Below are 18,168 nucleotides of genomic sequence, written 5' to 3' on the forward strand. Positions count from 1 at the left end.
CAAGAGAGAGTGTAATAAATACATGTGTAAAAACTACTTCTAGGAAAAAGAGAATAATAAATATACACAGAGAGCAAGACATCGGAAATAACATGAGAAATAAATGCGACGATTTCCCATGAGGAATGAGTTCCAAGGAGAGGACTTCCGAGGCAAGCTCGACGCGGAAGGGCGAGCTGACGAGCTCGACGCGGAAGGGCGAGCTGATGAGTTCGACGCGGAAGGGCGAGCTGACGAGCTCGATTTCAACAGTATCAAACGTTTAAGTTTACTATTTTCCTAATGAACCCACAAAAAAATTGATATTGTTATTATTTTAGTACGAAGATAATTTACTTTGTTTATATGTGATATATGTGTTGTTCGAAGAATGCGTGAGTTTATGATATTAAAGATAATTTAATATCATTTTATTGATTTTTTTGTGGCAAATATTTGGGGTTTATAATTTTTATTTCATGTCTACATTTCTACTATATTAATTTTCTTGTTATTTTTAATTGATTATTAGGCAATTTGTGTATTATTTTCCCCGCCTATTATTAGCAATATGACGAACATGTGTCAGCCATGTTGCTAATAATATGCGAAAAAATAACTATACAAATTTCATAAAATTATTAAAATAAAAAAAAAACAAAGAAACTAATACAATAAACATGTAGACAAGAAGTACAATAAATGAATAAGCTAAAACAACTAAACCGATATCACCAAGAAACTGAAAAAATGAAGGAAAATGGAGAGTACGTCGAGTCTTGTTCGACATTTTCCTTAAAGCGTTATTGTTCTCCCACCGAGTGCTGGAATAACATGAGCAACCATCTCCCATGATATAACGACGTACGAGTTGAATAAAGCACTACCGTGTTCAACTCCGGCGAACTCGAACGTATGCCAAAAAACTACCACCAACACCGAGAGGATTGAGAGGAAAGATGGAAAATTAAAACTAAAAAAAGAGCTATTTAGTGTGTGTTTTCTAATCAGCCTTTCAGCCCGTGGCTAAGCTTCTTTTTCTCTCTTTTGAATTAGAACAAAGTTCAGCTTTTTATAGGCAAAAGTATGAACTTTTATAACCATTTAGGCTAAATGCACATTAATACCATTATTACATACTAATGGAAATGGTTACAACTTTGTAAGAACGTTTCACACATTCAACCTGCATGTAACAACCATGGTTACAAAACCATTCAGCATTTATCCAAGCTTATAAGTGCTCCATAAAGTCCATATATAACTTCAACTTTCCAGGCCAATGAAGTCACAAAACCGTTCACAAACGGGCCAGTCACAAAATTAAAGCCTCTTTAATTTCATTCAAACACACTTTATTCCAACAATATGTTCTATTCTACGTATAATTTTTTGTTTATTATATAAAAAAATATTTAATTCTCATTTAATTTTGTGAATTTTTTTCCAAATCCACTATATTCGACAACAAACTCCATTATTGAACTGCAAACACAGATTTATAAATTTTGCGTTCTCTATTTACAAAAGTTGATTATTGATATGGATGAATATTATAATCTTTAAAAATTCTACGATACTTAATAAAGACTTATAAATGTTAAGAGTTACTATTATTATTGTCGATTAGTACTTAGATGGCGCCCTCATGATATCATAGCTGAATAAAATTAACAAGCATTCTATTCAATTTTGGTCTTCGGTCCAAGACGAGGGAAAATAGATACACTACTACAAAATCACATTTCTGGTGCGGAAGGGTATTAGGTGCGACATGTCGCACCTAAGCACATATTAGGTGCGACATGTCGCACCAGATACTCCTCCAGATGACTACAAATTTCGGTAATGTTTAGTGGTATCCGGTGCGACATTGTCGCACCGGATATGAAACCGTCGCACCTAATACTTTTCGGTGCGACAACTGTCACACCCAATACTTTTAGGTGCAACAATTGTCGCACCTAATGGTTTTAAAATTGAAAACTGCCAGGGAAATCCCACCGAAAATATTTGGCTACGTGATTTCATATCCGGTGCGACATTGGGTGTGACATGTCGCACCGAATATGAGTATTAGGTGCGACAGTGTCGCACCCAATAGTTTTAGGGTATTATAAATACCGAGCCTTCTTCTTCCTCGTCTGATTTTGTCCATTCTTCTTCTGCAACTATCTCCTATCGTCCTCTCTCTCTACAACTCGGCGCTCTTCGTCTGCAACTGTCTCCGACCAATTTAAAATAACCTACTCGGTGCGACATGTCGCACTCAATGTCGCACCGAATATAATGGCATGTCGCACCTGATATGAAATTACCCGCCAATTTCAAGAATTTTGGCAGCAAAATAGATTGGGTATTAGGTGCGACATGTCGCACCAGATACTCCTCCAGATGACTAAAAATTTCGCTAATGTTTAGTGGTATCCGGATATAAAACCATCGCACCTAATACTTTTTGGTGCGACAACTGTCGCACCCAATACTTTTAGGTGCGACAACTGTCGCACCTAATGGTTTTAAAATTGAAAAATGTCACAGAAATCCCCCCGAAAATATTTGGCTCACCGAATATAATAGCGGGAAGATTATTCGGTGCGACAAATCGCACCTGGTATGAAATTACCCGCCAATTTCAAGAATTTTGGCAGCAAAATAGATTGGGTATTAGGTGCGACATGTCGCACCTGATCATGTCGCACCTAATATGAACATCATTCGGTGCAACATATCGCACCTAATACCTTTAGCGACGGACTTTTAGGTGCGACATTGTCGCACCTAATAAACTATTAGGTGCAACTTTTGAGGCATTTGGTGCGACAATCGTCGCACCGGATGCCTTTATTTGTTCTGACCATAATCTTGAACCGACATGTTAGAATACAACACTCTCTCTCTCTCTCTCTCTCTCTCTCTCTCTCTCTCTAGCTCTATCTCTATTGTTGTTTGTCTGATCCGACCACCACCCACCTAGCTAGGAAAGTTTAGACTCACTCTTGCTCTGTATGTATCTCTCTCTCAGAAGACAACTGCCTAACCCAACTGCAATACAACACGTTCATTGTGACTCTCTCTCTCTCTATCTCTCTCTCTCTATTCTGTCTGTCTCATCCGACCGCCACCCACCTAGCTAGGAAAGTTTAGACTCAGCTCTATATGTATCTCTCTCTTAGAAGACAACTGCCTAACCCAACTGCAACTTTTCGACCACCGGCGTCATTCGAAAATCGTGGTCTCACCCGACCAGCGCTTCCTACCGTCTACCTCCTACCTCCACCAACACCTACCGAACTCACACTTTCATCTTAGTAGACCACTCCCCGACCACTCCGCCTTGACCTAACCATTCACGGATCATCTCGCTTGCTATTCGATGGGAAGATACTTAATTGTAACATGTCATTTCTAAGTCAGGATTTGGATGACGAAATAGAAGTGACCTGTCAAGTTTAATATGCTTCTAAGTCATTTCGAATCGGATTTTGTCGTTTTGAAGTCACTTCTAAATGATTTTTATAAGCAAAATTTGACCTTTAAAAATAACTTTAGTCGCTTTTAAAGACCTAATTTATCCTAACGCACTAAACACTACCAAGAAATATGGTAATATAGTGGTCACACAAACAAGCTTCCTCAACGGTTATATGGTGTGGTAATGTTTGGACGTTTTTAGCATTTTATTGATGTATTTGAAGTCTGATTGTTTATTTATAATTATTACGATTATTTATAACTATTAATTTACTTTTTGCTTTGTTATTAAAATCTCGTGATTATTTACTTAAAAATTATCATAGATTAGTTATATGATAAAACTTGAATTTTCATATGAATATATATATATATATATATATATATATATATATATATATATATATATATATATATCTGGAGAGCTTTAAAGTTAATCAGTTTTCATTTGGCTATTTCATATACTTTTTCAATATATAATATATGTTTTGTAGCGTTAAAAATAAAGTATCGGGTTTGGAGTAAAATATTGTTTGGTGCGCTAGAAGCTAGATTTTAAAGAGGAAGCAACTTTCATTTGGGGGTTTTGGGTTGGAGATCGCTCTAGAACGGAGAAAATAGCCGTGGAAAAAGTGGAGTGAACGTGGTGACTCTATCTTGCTAATCAATTACACTGGTCCTTAATATGACAACCAAGCTGCTCAAAATTAAAGCCCATAACTTCAAGTTTAGATATTCCATAAATAAATAAATAAAGTAGCAACAACTCAGGGTTCCAAAGGAAAAGAAGATGAGCGGTGAAGAAGGAGAGACAGTGGTGTGCGTGACCGGTGCGTCAGGCTACATTGCTTCATGGATCGTCAAGCTTTTGCTTCAACGTGGTTACTCTGTCAAAGCCTCGGTTCGTGACCCAAGTAATTGCTTTTCTCCCTAAAATTTTGATATCTCATTCTTAACAGTGATGAGTGCATGTGCTTTGTTCTTTGAAGATTTTGTTTCCTCCTGGATTCCTGTCAAATCAGGGAATGGTATAAAAAAAAAAAAAAAAAAACTTTGGATCGAAATCCTATTTGTGACACATGATGTGTCGTGTGTGTATTAATCAAGCAGGATAAATCCCAATTATTAGTTGTGTTTATTAGTTCAAGTCGAGCGCTTTTTTTTTTTTTTAATTATTATCTAGTCTAAGAAGAAATTACATTAGGTGATCCGAAGAAAACCCAACACTTGATGTCACTTGAAGGAGCCAAAGAAAGGCTTCATTTGTTAAAAGCAGACTTATTAAAAGAAGGTTCTTTTGACTCTCTTGTTGATGGCTGTCAAGGCGTCTTTCACACCGCCTCCCCGGTTTTGTCGACCTTCGACGACCCGAAGGTTATATCGATCCGTTTAACTAGTTTATTCCGTGGAAAGGAATGAAATGGTTTCGAGATCTTTAGCTTAGTAATAAGCTTGTGATAAATTTGAATTATTTGTTTTTTCGGGGCTATCGACATGTTTCAGGTGGAACTGATTGACCCGGCGCTGAAAGGAACGCTTAATGTTCTCAAGTCGTGTGCGAAGAATCGCTCTCTAAAGAGAGTGGTCTTAACATCTTCCATGGCTACGGTCTTGTTCAACAGAAGGCCTTTGTCCCCCGAAGTACTAGTCAACGAGACTTGGTTTTCCGATCTTGATTTCTGTGAGAAGACTAAGGTTTGTGTGATGAGACTAACGCAATGTCATGGTTATGCAAAGAAGGTTTTCATTTGACATAATTACTTTATTTTTCTTTCACTTGGGGATGACATTGGATTCATAAATTAATCGCAGAGTTGGTATCGTGTTTCGAAAATCTTAGCTGAAGAGGCCGCTATGAGATTCGCAAACGAAAATGGGGTCGACTTAGTCACGATGAATCCTGGTTTCGTCGTTGGTCCTCTTTTACAGCCGTCTCTTAATCTCACAGTAGAGATTATATTGAATCTAGTGAATGGTTAAAATTCCTTTAACTACACCACAGATTATTACTGTTAATAATAATATTATAATACAATAAGCTCGCTCACAGATCCTAAGTTTTAGTTTTGTGATTATGCAGGGTCTAAAAGCCCTCATATGAATATACCTTTCATGTGCGTTGACGTTAGGGACGTTGCAATGGCACATATTCGAGGATTCGAAATACCATCGGCCAATGGAAGATATTGTTTAGTTGGCTACGTTCATCGTTACAGTGACTTGGCACTATTTCTACGGAAACTCTTTCCCGATTTGAGAATTCCCGAAAAGTAAGTCTCGTTTATTTATTTCGCATAATAGACTCTTTTTTGGAGTTTAATGAACACCATTTTTTTATTATTTACAGATTCGAAGACGAGTTGGCTCAGGTGTATCAAGTTTCGAAGGACAGGGCAAAGAGCTTGGGAATTTATTACACTCCGTTGGAAGTGACTTTGAAGGAAACCATTGAGAGTTTGCAGGAAAAGGGGTTTCTTATGGTCTAAGTTACAACTTTGAGTGAGCTAAAGAATTGCAATATTATAGTAATAGTAAATAATATACTGAGACATCGCTATATATACGGTGTTTATATGAACCGGCTTTGTGTGGACACCCTTGTTGGTGTTTGAAATTATTTCCGGAATAGATACGGTGACTTGGTGCTTAAGAGAGTTTACAGCGGTTATGAATACAGATTTTGAACAGATTTCCATCACACTTTTTTATATCAGGATTTCCAACACACTTAAGAATACTGATTTTGAACATCTTTCATTAAGGTGCAAAGAACGAAAGGATAAGATGAAGGTCAACTGTGTGCGCATGCTTCTAGTATACAGAGTTGGGCACATTTTCAACTCTTTAAAATACCTTTATTGTCGGTGGATAAATGCTCTGTCAATCAAGGAAAAATACACTTTAAATTTGTTGCAACTAATCAATTCTTTAATTTCTTTTAAAATTATAACCAAAATTTTATTTTATTAAAAAAATAATCCAGTAAGCCAAAATTAATTAAATGAATTGTTCAATTAATTTAATTAACTATTTAATTAATTTAATTAATTTCGATCTAATAAGCTTTTTTTTAGTAAAATGAAATTTTGGCAATTTTTTAAAAAGATAGGCTGTTGAGTTACTTGTCTGACTTAATTGCCCCTTCTTTAACCCATATTTAAAAATAAATATAAAATAAACTAATTAACATTGACCTTTTTTCACATTTACCGACACTAAAGAACTGTACTAAAAAATTATTAATACTTTAAAATAATGTAAAACATTTCAGGATTTTAATGTCTATTAAAAATAAAAATAAAAAAAAACATAGAAGTCGCAGTATAGAAAATATATAATTAATTTTAAAAAAGTCTGCAGAGAAACGCTCTCTCTCCCTCTTTTCTCCTTCCCTCTTTTCAAATTTCAAATCTAGATCTAGATCTAGATCTCATTTTTTACTCTCCCCTGAGGCCAAATCCGACGGAAACTCCGGTCACCGTTTGGGTGCTTCCGGCCTTGGGGGAGGAGGTACGACGTGAGAGTGACCGGAGGAAGAGAAGAGATATCCGAGTTTGATGGAAGATGGGGTCTTTGTTTGGGGTCATCGCTGGCGACGGAGGCAACAGTGGAGGCGGCGCTGCCGGATTCCTCGGGCGACGGCGTTGCTACGGTTGGCGGCGACAGCGGTGCGGTGTGGCTCGTCGACGCTTGCGGCGCGGCCGAGTGCGTCAGCCTTGGCGGTGCGGAGTGGCCCGCTGGCGGTGGCTGCGTGGTTGTGTTCGTCGGCGATGGTGACGCGGAGTGGCTCGTTGGTGATGGCGGTGCGGCTGGGCTCGGCGACGATGGAGGTGCAGCTGGGCTCGGCGACGTTGGCAGTGCGGCTGGGTTCGTCGGCGACGGTGGTGCGACGGGACCCCTCTTGTTCATCTTTCGTCCATCATCTTGGTGTTCTTTATCAGATCTCGGTCGCTCATTTAACGTTCATTTTAGTTTATTTAATTTTCGGTGTTGTCATGAACCTCTATTTTTATTGTTGTGCTTTGCTTTTTTTGGTTTGTTTTGGAGTCGGGTTATCCGTCGTCCCCTATCCCGTAGTGGATGTCCTGTTAGATTTTGTTCTATGCAGGTTGAAGAGTCATTTTTTTTGTGGTCATCGGACCGAGGTTGATTGGATTTGTCCGTCGACCATCTTTGGTTTGAACGAGCCTCATGTGTGCTCTATTTGTGTTCGTCGTTCTTCCCATTGTCGGAAGCATGCACAAAACGTACGATTACCGGAACTTAGTGTCAGATTTACTTCGACTTAGATCTTGGTATTCCACGTACTAGGGTGTTATTCTCCTGTATTGATGGATTTTTTTACCCTTTTTTAATGAAAATTCGGTTTCCTCAAAAAAAAAATGCCTATTAAAAATTGAAGATCTACTTATGTACTTGCAAAATATTGGATGCCAGTCTAGCATAATAAACGTGCATATTATTGATTGTCAATAAAAAACAAATTATTCTTATTTAATTAAATTAAGCTACGTGGTAGACTACTGATCATAAATTTATACGGATACTAATATACTGTATTAAATATTGGCAAACAAATTATATGGTCACCATTTTTTGGAAAAATAATACCATAGTCCTTGTGTATGGTCAAAATTCACTTTCCACTTCGTATTTTAAAAGATAAAAAATATATAACCAGCTTCTCAAATTAATTCAACGTCTCGCTTTTCAAATTTCAACCATGGAGAGAAGCAATTATAGGAAAACATTGACTTAGGATTTTATAATTACCGACCAAAAATGGTGTCCTAAAAGAAGATTATCAAAATATCATGAAAAAAAGGCAAACCTATTTAACGTCTTTCACCATGTGAAAATTAATTCCACCGACTCCCATAGAAATTTGACCCGTAAGAGAATAGTGCCTATTTATTTCAATCTTAAGCCTAGTTTTCTAAACCCAAATCCCAAAACCCAATTGAAATATGGCTTCTTTTCAAAGAGTCTCATGATGGAGGCAAACTGTGGTGGGTCAGCTTGTTTGAACTGATGAGACACGCGTGCCCTGCAGAAGTGGATAAACGGGGGAAATGAAACCAATATTCAGAGGCTATAATTAGGTGTGAATTTGGAACAAATTTGACCTAAATACATTCAGTTGATAACCCCTTAATCAAATGCTTTTATCACACCTTCACTGAACTCACTCCACGCTAAAATAGTGAATACAAATTATCATATTGATAAAAGAGGAACAAATGTCAAGATTACACTTACAAAATCCACACATCCTCATAGAGAACAAAATTCAAAAAGGTTTCTATGTCTATGCAAGCAAGTAGTGCGTTGGTTTTCAGTAATGAATTCGAGATAAATGGACATCATAAGAGTCTAAAATTTCATATGGAAGTTGTAGTAGTAAAAGTTAAAACCTTAGGCCTTTGATTTCTTCCCTTTGGTTTCAGCAACTGGTTTGGCCTTGAAAGGCATGAAGGTCTTCCCGCCCATATATCCTCGCAGAACTTCCGGGATCTCAACACCGTCTTCCTTCTGGTAGTTCTCGAGAATGCAACACATAGTCCTTTCCGTTGCCGTTAAAGTCGAGTTCAGCAAATGGACATATTGCTTTGTCTGATCGTTGCTCTGTAATACACCGAGTAATGGAAAATGAGCAGGAAATAACTAGCTGGAGGGAGCTTATGTCGGAAAATAAAATATCAATTTCGGGTACAAGGAAAAATAAAAAGGAAAAATAGGTGGAACGAAAGTTGAAGACTGGAAATTTTACAACACTTGTATTAAACTAAAATCATGTTCTTGAAAAAGTAACAAAAATTGTGATTAAACATGTATTTTTCTATTTTTTTATTATACCAAACAACATAAAGCAATTTCCTTCCCATCATTCTCATTCTTTATCCCTAAAAAATTTCTCGCTTCCTGTTTTCTTCCCCTTATAACAATGTGAAAACCTACTACACGTGCGATTATAAACATATATGTGCACCGGAAATATGTTATGGTTTTCTAAGTTTGACTTAAAAGAGCCTATACCTTTTTTTGCCCATATCGAATTTCTAATCTTCTGGACTGGTAGTCCGTGCAGTTCGAACAGGATACAAGCTCTCTGTATGTCTGAGACGCAGGAAACCATGCTTCTAAATCGTACTTCTTTGCAGCAGCATCGTTCAGAGCACCAGAAACGATCGATACAACTTGATATGGGAGGTTAAGCTGCAGTAAGAAAGTATTAGCTCCAATATTAATCTGATAAACCAACTTTTAGGAGAAACTGGAATAAATTAAAATAGGAAAAAAGAAAGCTTCACCTAAAACAAAGCAAGATACAAACTAAATGGCACTAGGCCAGTCCCTGATTAGTTCGGACAGACAAAAGAACTATAATCAGAAATTAAAGTTGACATCCAAAATCCTATATTCCTGATTAACTCAGCGGGTTCAAGATGATACTTGAATGTAAGTTTGGGCATATGTAAGTTTGGGCAGTACTACACGTGGGTGATATGCTAACGAATATAAGAAGCAAAGTCATAAGCAAAAATATGAGGTACCATCTTGTAGAAGTCCTCAGAGTTCTTGATCATTTCCTCATGCATATCCCACGAGTCATTTCCGTTAGGGCTTGTAATACAAAACTGTTCAATTTTTTCAAACTGATGAACGCGGAATATGCCCAAAGTATCACGGCCATGCGAACCAGCTTCTTTACGGAAGCAAGATGAATATCCAGCATATCTGGAGAAGAAGTGATATTTATAAGCGCTAAGGAAATGTGGCTATATTATCTTAATTAAACCTCGAGATATAAATCGCAACCTTATAGGCAGCTGGGAAGGTTGAATCCAATCATCAATATGGTATGAGCAAAGTGGTTGTTCAGCTGTAGCAATCAGATATTTGTCCTCTGTTCCTTCGCCAGTTACCTACAAATACAACAAGATCAGAGTAATTCTTACAATCTAAAATACCATGTTTCTATTTGAGGAAGAATGTTCAAGAAACCATGTTTCTCTTTAAAAGTGCAATACAACAACACTATGAAGGATCTGACCATTCTGCAGTTAAAATAAGCACATAAATGTTTAGCCATGTGATCATAGATTAAAAGCTGAAATTCATAACAGAAAGGCAAGACATGAAAATATCAAAATCCAGTGAATTTCAACAAGTTGTAAATGATTGTTAATATCAACCTTGTAGAGTTCTTCGTCAAATTGAGCTAATTGAGCACACTTTGCCATGATATCCTTTCTCATGAAAAATGGGGTCTGCAATGCAGTGTATTCTCTTTTTTCCAAGAAGTCTAGACCAAAGTTAATCAAAGCTTGGTTAAGACGCACACCGTCTCCTTTCAGATAATAACCTCTTCCTCCAGCAACATTGGAACCTTCAATAAATATTCCAAGAATAATAGGTATCGTGAAAACAAATAATTTTGAAGCATGAACTTAATCAAACCTAAACAAATGTAATATAGGACTCTGTAAAGACAAAATGCAGCAACCAAATAGAACTTTGTAATGATAAAATACAGCAACCAAATAGAATTTCTACGGTATAAATAAACCACTCGTTTAAAATTATTGCAATTTTCTGATGGTACGTGAATGCTAACCACTGAACAACCGCTCTAGCTCAAGTAGTGGAAGAATGTGCTCATCTCTATCTGTGAATCTAGATTTCCCTTGTAAATCCGGCTTTAGTGAAATGTATACCTTTTACTGTATCAGCAATTCCAAGAAGCTCAACAAGATCTACGTGGTTCTTGAGTTTAGGCTCCATCCTTTTTTCACCCCACGTTCTGACCACAGCATTATTTTTCTACACAGAATTTTAGAAAACCATTCATCAGAGAAGGAAAATGGTCGACACTCAAAGGCCAGTGAGGCAGCCAAAGTTTACTTCATCGTCGCTAACGGGAACTGAATCATGAACAAGGTTTCCAATGCTTTCCAACTTAGAGTTCAACCGCTCTAGAGCCTCCTTGACTTCGACGTCCTTTTCGGCACCTAATCTCTTGTTGTCCTCTGTGTTCTTAATCATCTCTGTAGCATCCTCGCCGGCCTAAAAATACTCGGTCAACTCAGCTCAATTGAATTCAAATCAAAATACAAAGAGAACATACTGAATGCAAATAATGTCTGCTGCATTAACTATCATATATCCTTTTCATTTGACTCAAGCTAAAAGCATCCAAGTTTGTATAAAGCCTTTTACTTTCTTCTTTATTGGGATCGATAAATTTCAGTAAGATCAGACACTATAGTCACGGTCACTTGTAATGCTTCTCGCCCTGATTTCCTTTTACTCTAACGAAACTGGAATTGCAGAGACAAGCTCTTAATATGCACTAAGTCTCATTTATGTCAAGCAGAAGAAGAGAAAACTTAAACTTGTAGGGAAAGAAAAACAATATTCTTCAATTCAAAGGATGAAATGCTCACAATTCTGAGCTTCGCGACTTGCTTGTTGATCTTGTTGAGATCCTTCCGGATGTTCTCAACCTCAAATTGACCTGCGATCAACATTCCCAAACAAAATCTAACGAAACCTTGAAAGAATCTGTACACACGAGCGAAAGAGAGAGCATTATTACGTTGACGCCATTCTTTGTCGAGCTTGATGATCTCGTCAACGACCTCGACACTGGCAAAACGATGGCGTTGTGACTCGCGAATGAGCTCGGGATTGTGACCCTTTTCTTCTCTGAATAGATTGATGTCCAACATCTTCTTCTTCTTCCGTCGACGCGACTTTCTCTGCTTACGCGAAATGCGAGAAAAATGGAGCTAAATAATGGTGAGGGGATTTGGCAAAAACCCTAGCTTTCAGAATGAAATGTACTTTGTTTGGTAACTTCACCGGCACTAATCCTGTCCAGGACAGGAATAATCCTATTCCGAAACCCTAAGGACGGGTTTGGAACAGGGTTTTAAATTCCGGGGTTCGCGTCCGGTTCCCGTCCGAAAACTGGGTTCGGGAGGGGTACCGGCACGATTCCGTACAAAACCAGTAGATTTTCTGAGAACCGGTCAAAACCGGACGGTAAGTGACTCGGCTCCCGGTTCAGAAGTACCAGCGTAGTTCAGTGTATTTTTAAACAAAAATCAAGGTATAAAAACAAAACTCGAGCTCATTTTCAGCATTCATGTCGAAATCTAGGGTACATTTTTCGTCAGCTTGCTGAAGGATTTTCACATCTTCTTGCCACTGCCCGCCTGTTTTTTCAGTTTTCCGGCACGCTATAATTGAATATTGAAACTCTCACGAGTTCGGATAAATTATTGAATCTCGACAAATTTTAGAAATAGGTTATATTTTGTTGTTGTTTTTTAAAGAGTTTTCTAAGTAACTAAGCCACCTATAATATTAGGTTTGGGATCTAGCCTATGTTTTGAGATTTTTAGGGAAATAACCAAACGTATTACGTGGCAAAATATTTTTTTACTTTTTTGTCCTTCAATAATTAAAGTAGTTTTTTTTTTTTTCCTTTTTTTGTACATGTTAAATTCCTATTTTGTAGAAGGTGGTTACCAAATATTTGAATCTACATTCTCTCTCTCTTCCACGTTCTTTTCTCTCTATCTCCACAAAATAGATCTGGTTTTTTTAACCACGTTATCTTTCTTTCCTCTTCCACGTTCTCCTCTCCCGCCGAGCCTTCGACCGAGCCCTCCGAGCCATCCCGTGACCCAGCCGACCGAGTCTGGGGACCCTATGTCGCCCTGGTCTCCCTCCCCGGAGTCCCTTCCGACACGTCTCTGCGAGTCTTCCGGCGATAGCTCATGTTCGACCCGACCCACGTCGAGAACTTTCATCGAGTTTCTGCTCTCGGCGGGGCTGTTCCATGAGGCGGCGGAGCGGCTCGTCGGAGTCCTCAACGACGACGGGTTCTCGTCCGTGAAAGGGAAGACGAGGCACCGGCTCTAGCTCGAGCTCTGCGATTTGCTGACGAAGCGCGCCGAAGAGATCTCGGGGCTTGACGGAGGCACCGGCTCTGGCGAAGCTCTGCGATTCGGGATCAGGAAGTTCACCGACGAGGTACAGATGATTTATTTACAGTTATTTCCATTTATTTCCATTCAAATTACTTAAATGTGGAGAATGAGATAATTTCCAGTAATTTACGTTTATTATCTGTGTTGACAGGTTTCCAATAGTAACGTCAGTCTTGGTGAGCCGTTCTAGATTAGCGCGCCGCGTGATTAATGACATCTTTGATAAAATATTTTGTTGAGATTTGTTAGAGGTTAAAGGCTACGTGTAACAATTTTGAAATTGTCTGTTATTTTATATTGTTATTGCCTATTATTTAATATAATTATATTCATTATTTCCATTTGATCAAGTAAAATGGCAAATTAGTCTATTAATTATTGACACCTAAGCACGTTGGCTATTTCCCCTAAAAGTTATGAAACATAGGCTAAAAACAAAATCTATAGTTTCAAATTGGCTATTTTGCTACAGTGCCCTTTTTTAAATTTGATTTGAGTTTTTGATGTCCAAGCTTGATTTCTTAGTTTTTAATAAGATTATTGCTCAAATGTAAATTTTGTATCCGGATTTTATACTTTTTTGTTAGATTCAAATTTAGAGCTTCGAATTTGAAAGTGTTTTTTTTTCCGATGAAATTTGTTGTGTATTGTTAGTGTTTATGTTTGATTACTTGGTTTTTTACATGATTATTCATTAGATTTGATGTTGTTGACAATTTTTTTTTTTTTATAAAATTCGGAATTGATATAATTTTAATTAAATGGTATGTTGATAATATTTTATTCTAGTGTTTTTATATAGATTAAATCCAAAATTGATAAAATTTAAATTATGAACTATAACTTTATGTGTTGTATGAAATTATGAATATGTGTATATGTGTTTATGTGGTATATGAGTTGTGTGTTTGTGTTTATGACTTTATGTGTTATTTGTAAATTTGAAGAATGGCGATACCTGACCCAGCAAGGAAGTATTGTACGCCCGTTTTGGAAAAGTCGAGTGTTGACACTTGTATTTTCTATCGTCATACGATGGGAGGAGGCGGTATCACCGTAGTGAAAAATCACCCGACACATATGGACGCTCAGAAGAATGAGAAGATGTGTGATAAAGTCCATCTAGAGGTGATGGAGGAGATAAGAGCCTTAATCCATGGTAATGTGCAGAAGAAAAATCAGAAACATACCTTGGACAAAATTATTTGCAAGACCTTCAATAAACCCATTTGCAATAACGATGATGAAGAGGATCCTGAATACGAAGCCTAACTACGAGCAGCGATGAAGAGGTCACGACAAGAAGCGGCATGGACTGAATGGGAAGCACGGTTTCAATCAGGTCTCGGGGGGAGGCTCGGGTGCAAAACCTCCACCTGCGGCTCCCTCGTTATATAAGTATCCCAGTGCGAGACAACCAAGAGTTAACGAGATGGTGAACCTGAGGAAAAAGGCGTGGCTCGAAAGAGCTATAACCAAATTCATTATTCATCAGCACGTACCTGTGAGTAAGGTTAACTCTCATGAATTCAAAAATATGATTGTGACTGCTCAAGATCTAGGTAATCCTCATCACTTATTGTATTGCATATTTCCATTTGTATTTTTTTAATGTGATGTTCATCTATACTACAGGTCCAAAGGTTTCTCTGCCATCATCGTATGAAGTTCACAAGTACCTCGACATGGAGGTTGTAAATGCGGAGAACTTCGTTGAAGAACAAAAGAAGCGGTGGAAGACGTATGGATGCACCATATTAACTGATGTTTGGACGAGGCCGACCAGGTTCAGCATCATCAACATCATGGTGTATTGTGTTGGTGCAATGGTGTTCTTAAAGTCCATTGATGCGTCGAAGAATCTGAAGAGAGCAAATTACATCTATATTCAATATTGAAGGATGTGATGAAAGAAGTCGGAAAACACATTATCGTTCAAATTATGACCGACAACGGATCAAATTACAAGAGTGCTGGTATGAAATTGATACGGCTTCGCATTGTTTGGATATGATGTTTGAAGATATTGGGAAGAGAGACATGGTTAAGGGGACAATCAAAGCAACAAGGGAAGCAACGAAGTTTATCTACAACCACAGCTTGGTGTTGTCCAAATTATAGGAGGCGGCCCGAGGTGAAATTGTCCGTCCTGAGGCAACAAAGTTTGCAACAAACTATCTCGCTCTAGAAGTCTCCGAGAGAAAAAGGCTCCATTAAGGACGTTGTTCAGTAGTTAATGTTGGGGAAGACTTAAAATTGAGCACCACACCTGTCAATAAATCCATCACCGATACTTTTTTTAACCCGAGGTTTCGCCAATCTGTCGATGAGTTATGTGCAATTTTTTAGTCTATATACACCACTTTTTGATTGGTGGACGCTGAAGTTACGTGTTCCATGAGATGAAGAAGAAGTTGTCCGCGCTCAATGGCAAAAAATGGGTTGTAGACATCGTGGAGGTAAACTTATTATCGCAAATAATTTATTCATTGACATTTTACTTTTTATTAAAACGTACTTGTTTTGCAACTTTCTTTCTCAATTTAAAGTTGCAATATGATTCGGACATTGTAACGGATAATACGCATATGGTGTCTGTCACAAAGTGTTTAATACCTTGTATCTGGAGTTAGATGGGGCTTTACTTGGAAGAGATATATAATTTTGTAAGTATGTTATTTATTGAGATTTATTATTACGTATTTATAGTCATATTTAAGTTATCTATTACAGTTGATCGTATAACCAGACGGCTCGACATCTTGGAGTTGATCCAGAGCGCGTGATGTCCGAGGAAGTCATTCCTCAACGCGGATCTGGTGACAGTGCTGATTCAAATGGCGGGCGTAGAGGTTGAGGTTCCGGAGGAGGTGGTGGCGGTGATGATCGAGGTTCCTATGGTGGTGGTGGTGATGATCAAGGTTCCTATAGTGGTGGTGGTGATGGGGGTGGAGGTTTGTGTAATGGTGATGGTGGTCGTAGACGTGGAGGTTCCTATGGGCCTTGATACATACCAACGGATGAGGACTATAATCGTTTTCACCCTACATTTTTTTACTCGGGTTTGGGTGGTGGGATATGTATCCCTATAACTGTGCGAAAAAAAAATGTGCTACACGAGCCAATTAATTTTACGATTATATTAGTACAATCTAGATTTTCAAATTGAATAATAAGAGTAGCTAGCATTTCAACCAAGCGATAATAGTAGAGAAGAGATTTTCTGAAAACTTACGTCTTTAACATTCTACTACAGATTCTTTGCTCGAGTTCTTAATGATCCAATTATGAGCTCCAAGTACTCGATCTTCAAGCTTTGTGGATTAGGATCTTCTTTCTTATTTCTGAAACACTAGCAATGACGGTAGAATCTTCGTCTTTTGGATCTCTAAGGATGATACCGTAGTATTCCAAGCCATAATCTCCGAATGAACAAAAAGAAAGTGTGGGCACACTCGTTATCTCACGATGATCTCTGAATTAGGGGTTCGGGTCGTGATCTTGTTTTTGAGATTCGAATCACGAGTTCCAAGGGAGAGGGAGACAGAGCAATTCCAATTCCACACAGAGAGATAGAGGGGCGGAAATTGCTTTTTTTTCGAGTGGGTTTTGATCCTCTCCCATGTTCTTATTTACAGTTGTAGAAAATATATTTAAAGAAATAATATTGTTTCCTTAATTCTTTTATTCATTCTTTTTATATATGGTCAATTATGATCCATTGGATCTTGGCCCTAATTCCTATTTTCTCTCTAAACCATCATATCAATATATTGGTAATAAATTTTCTTTATTTCTTTCCATAATATAAGGAAACCATTTATGAGAGTTTATAAGGAGAATATCTTATGTCCTTATTTAATGGTGATAGAATATCTCATCCATTATCATTCTCTCTTTTCGTTATTTAGTTACATGATTATCTGTCCACAAATTTAGCAACTAATTAAAGAGCGAACATTGGGTAATTACTACCCAAAATAGGCGCCCATCTTAGCTGGTATTGGGCCTAGGAATTTCAAATTTATTAGTGTCCAAGATGCCCAACTTAGAATTCAATTTAATCAATTAATTATTTGATCCAACAATAATTAATTAATTCCACCATAAATAATTAACTCGGCAAAAACAATTTTTCGAATGAATGCTGCTAGACAATTTACAGTTGTGAGATTGTAATTAATAAATCTTATTATTATTTGAGAGTTCTTATTCATCTTTATCAGAGCTGACTCGAGGACTATGGACCTAGTAATACAAGCTCACACAAATCCGAATAAATAGACAAAAAAAAGTAATTTATCATATTTAAACAATTCATCAATCTCGGCGCCACTCCACAACATGAGTCGAGACTGCACTCTTTTTATTACTAGAATTATATTTTACTCATCGTAGGAGTGTCCATTGATATAGTCAGTTCATGAGTTTAATTATCCAAGTTCAACCTGTATCGAGAAGGGTCAAATATTTTGTTATACATTTTTTATACATATAAGCCCTAAACGACGTTGTTTCCCTAACGAAAGATTCTTCCGTATGTACTAACTACGAAAGTGCATACGATCAATCGGTTATGGAATCAACCATTAGGTGAGTGAGCATTGACCTTCTTTCACGAAAGCTGGATTCCATATGTGTGAATCACTTTCCGCTCAGATCATATCCCAAATTTTCAAGACATAATTATTTAGGCATCTGCAAGTAGCCATTA

General features: G+C 37.6%; 2 protein-coding genes across 5 annotated transcripts; one reads left to right on the forward strand and one right to left on the reverse strand.

Annotated features, from left to right (window-relative positions):
• The first annotated feature begins 3,954 nt into the window (after nt 1–3,954).
• Nucleotides 3,955–6,031, forward strand: LOC149380774 (phenylacetaldehyde reductase-like). Of its 3 annotated transcripts, none has more exons than XM_089630090.1 (6): nt 3,955–4,367; nt 4,658–4,827; nt 4,957–5,148; nt 5,266–5,428; nt 5,534–5,723; nt 5,801–6,031. In XM_089630090.1, exons 1-6 carry the CDS (start codon nt 4,244–4,246, stop codon nt 5,937–5,939), a joined length of 978 nt encoding a protein of 325 aa, XP_089486216.1. In that variant the 5' UTR covers nt 3,955–4,243; the 3' UTR covers nt 5,940–6,031. The 3 variants fall into 3 exon arrangements, with proteins under 3 accessions (XP_089486216.1, XP_089486217.1, XP_089486218.1); XM_089630091.1 differs by having other exon boundaries at nt 5,266–5,356; XM_089630092.1 differs by lacking the exon at nt 4,658–4,827 and having other exon boundaries at nt 3,955–4,354.
• A 2,075-nt stretch (nt 6,032–8,106) lies between these two features.
• LOC149380775 (seryl-tRNA synthetase / serine-tRNA ligase) lies at nt 8,107–12,342 on the reverse strand. Of its 2 annotated transcripts, XM_089600791.1 has the most exons (10): nt 12,053–12,342; nt 11,901–11,971; nt 11,359–11,520; nt 11,172–11,277; nt 10,650–10,843; nt 10,273–10,379; nt 10,008–10,191; nt 9,490–9,669; nt 8,868–9,078; nt 8,107–8,500 (listed from the first exon to the last, which is right to left on the reverse strand). In XM_089600791.1, exons 1-9 carry the CDS (start codon nt 12,183–12,185, stop codon nt 8,869–8,871), a joined length of 1,347 nt encoding a protein of 448 aa, XP_089456917.1. In that variant the 5' UTR covers nt 12,186–12,342; the 3' UTR covers nt 8,107–8,500; nt 8,868. The 2 variants fall into 2 exon arrangements, with proteins under 2 accessions (XP_089456917.1, XP_089456916.1); XM_089600790.1 differs by lacking the exon at nt 8,107–8,500 and having other exon boundaries at nt 8,655–9,078.
• Nucleotides 12,343–18,168: the final 5,826 nt, after the last annotated feature.

The sequence above is a fragment of the Urtica dioica genome, chromosome 11, assembly GCF_054948205.1.
Source record: "Urtica dioica subsp. dioica isolate 48M chromosome 11, U.dioica_male_clone48M_v1_H2, whole genome shotgun sequence".
Taxonomy (NCBI): Eukaryota; Viridiplantae; Streptophyta; class Magnoliopsida; order Rosales; family Urticaceae; genus Urtica; species Urtica dioica.

Excerpts from the sequence above, each read along its gene's own strand:
- LOC149380775 (XM_089600791.1), bottom strand. The coding sequence starts at position 12,185 with ATGTTGGACATCAATCTATTCAGAGAAGAAAAGGGTCACAATCCCGAG. Across the intron at positions 10,380-10,649 it reads TTGACGAAGAACTCTACAAG|GTAACTGGCGAAGGAACAGA; the intron begins GTTGATATTAAC and ends TTGTATTTGTAG. Across the intron at positions 9,079-9,489 it reads TTCGATATGGGCAAAAAAAG|AGCAACGATCAGACAAAGCA; the intron begins GTATAGGCTCTT and ends GGTGTATTACAG.
- LOC149380774 (XM_089630090.1), top strand. The coding sequence starts at position 4,244 with ATGAGCGGTGAAGAAGGAGAGACAGTGGTGTGCGTGACCGGTGCGTCA. Across the intron at positions 5,429-5,533 it reads TATATTGAATCTAGTGAATG|GGTCTAAAAGCCCTCATATG; the intron begins GTTAAAATTCCT and ends GTGATTATGCAG. Across the intron at positions 5,724-5,800 it reads GATTTGAGAATTCCCGAAAA|ATTCGAAGACGAGTTGGCTC; the intron begins GTAAGTCTCGTT and ends TATTATTTACAG.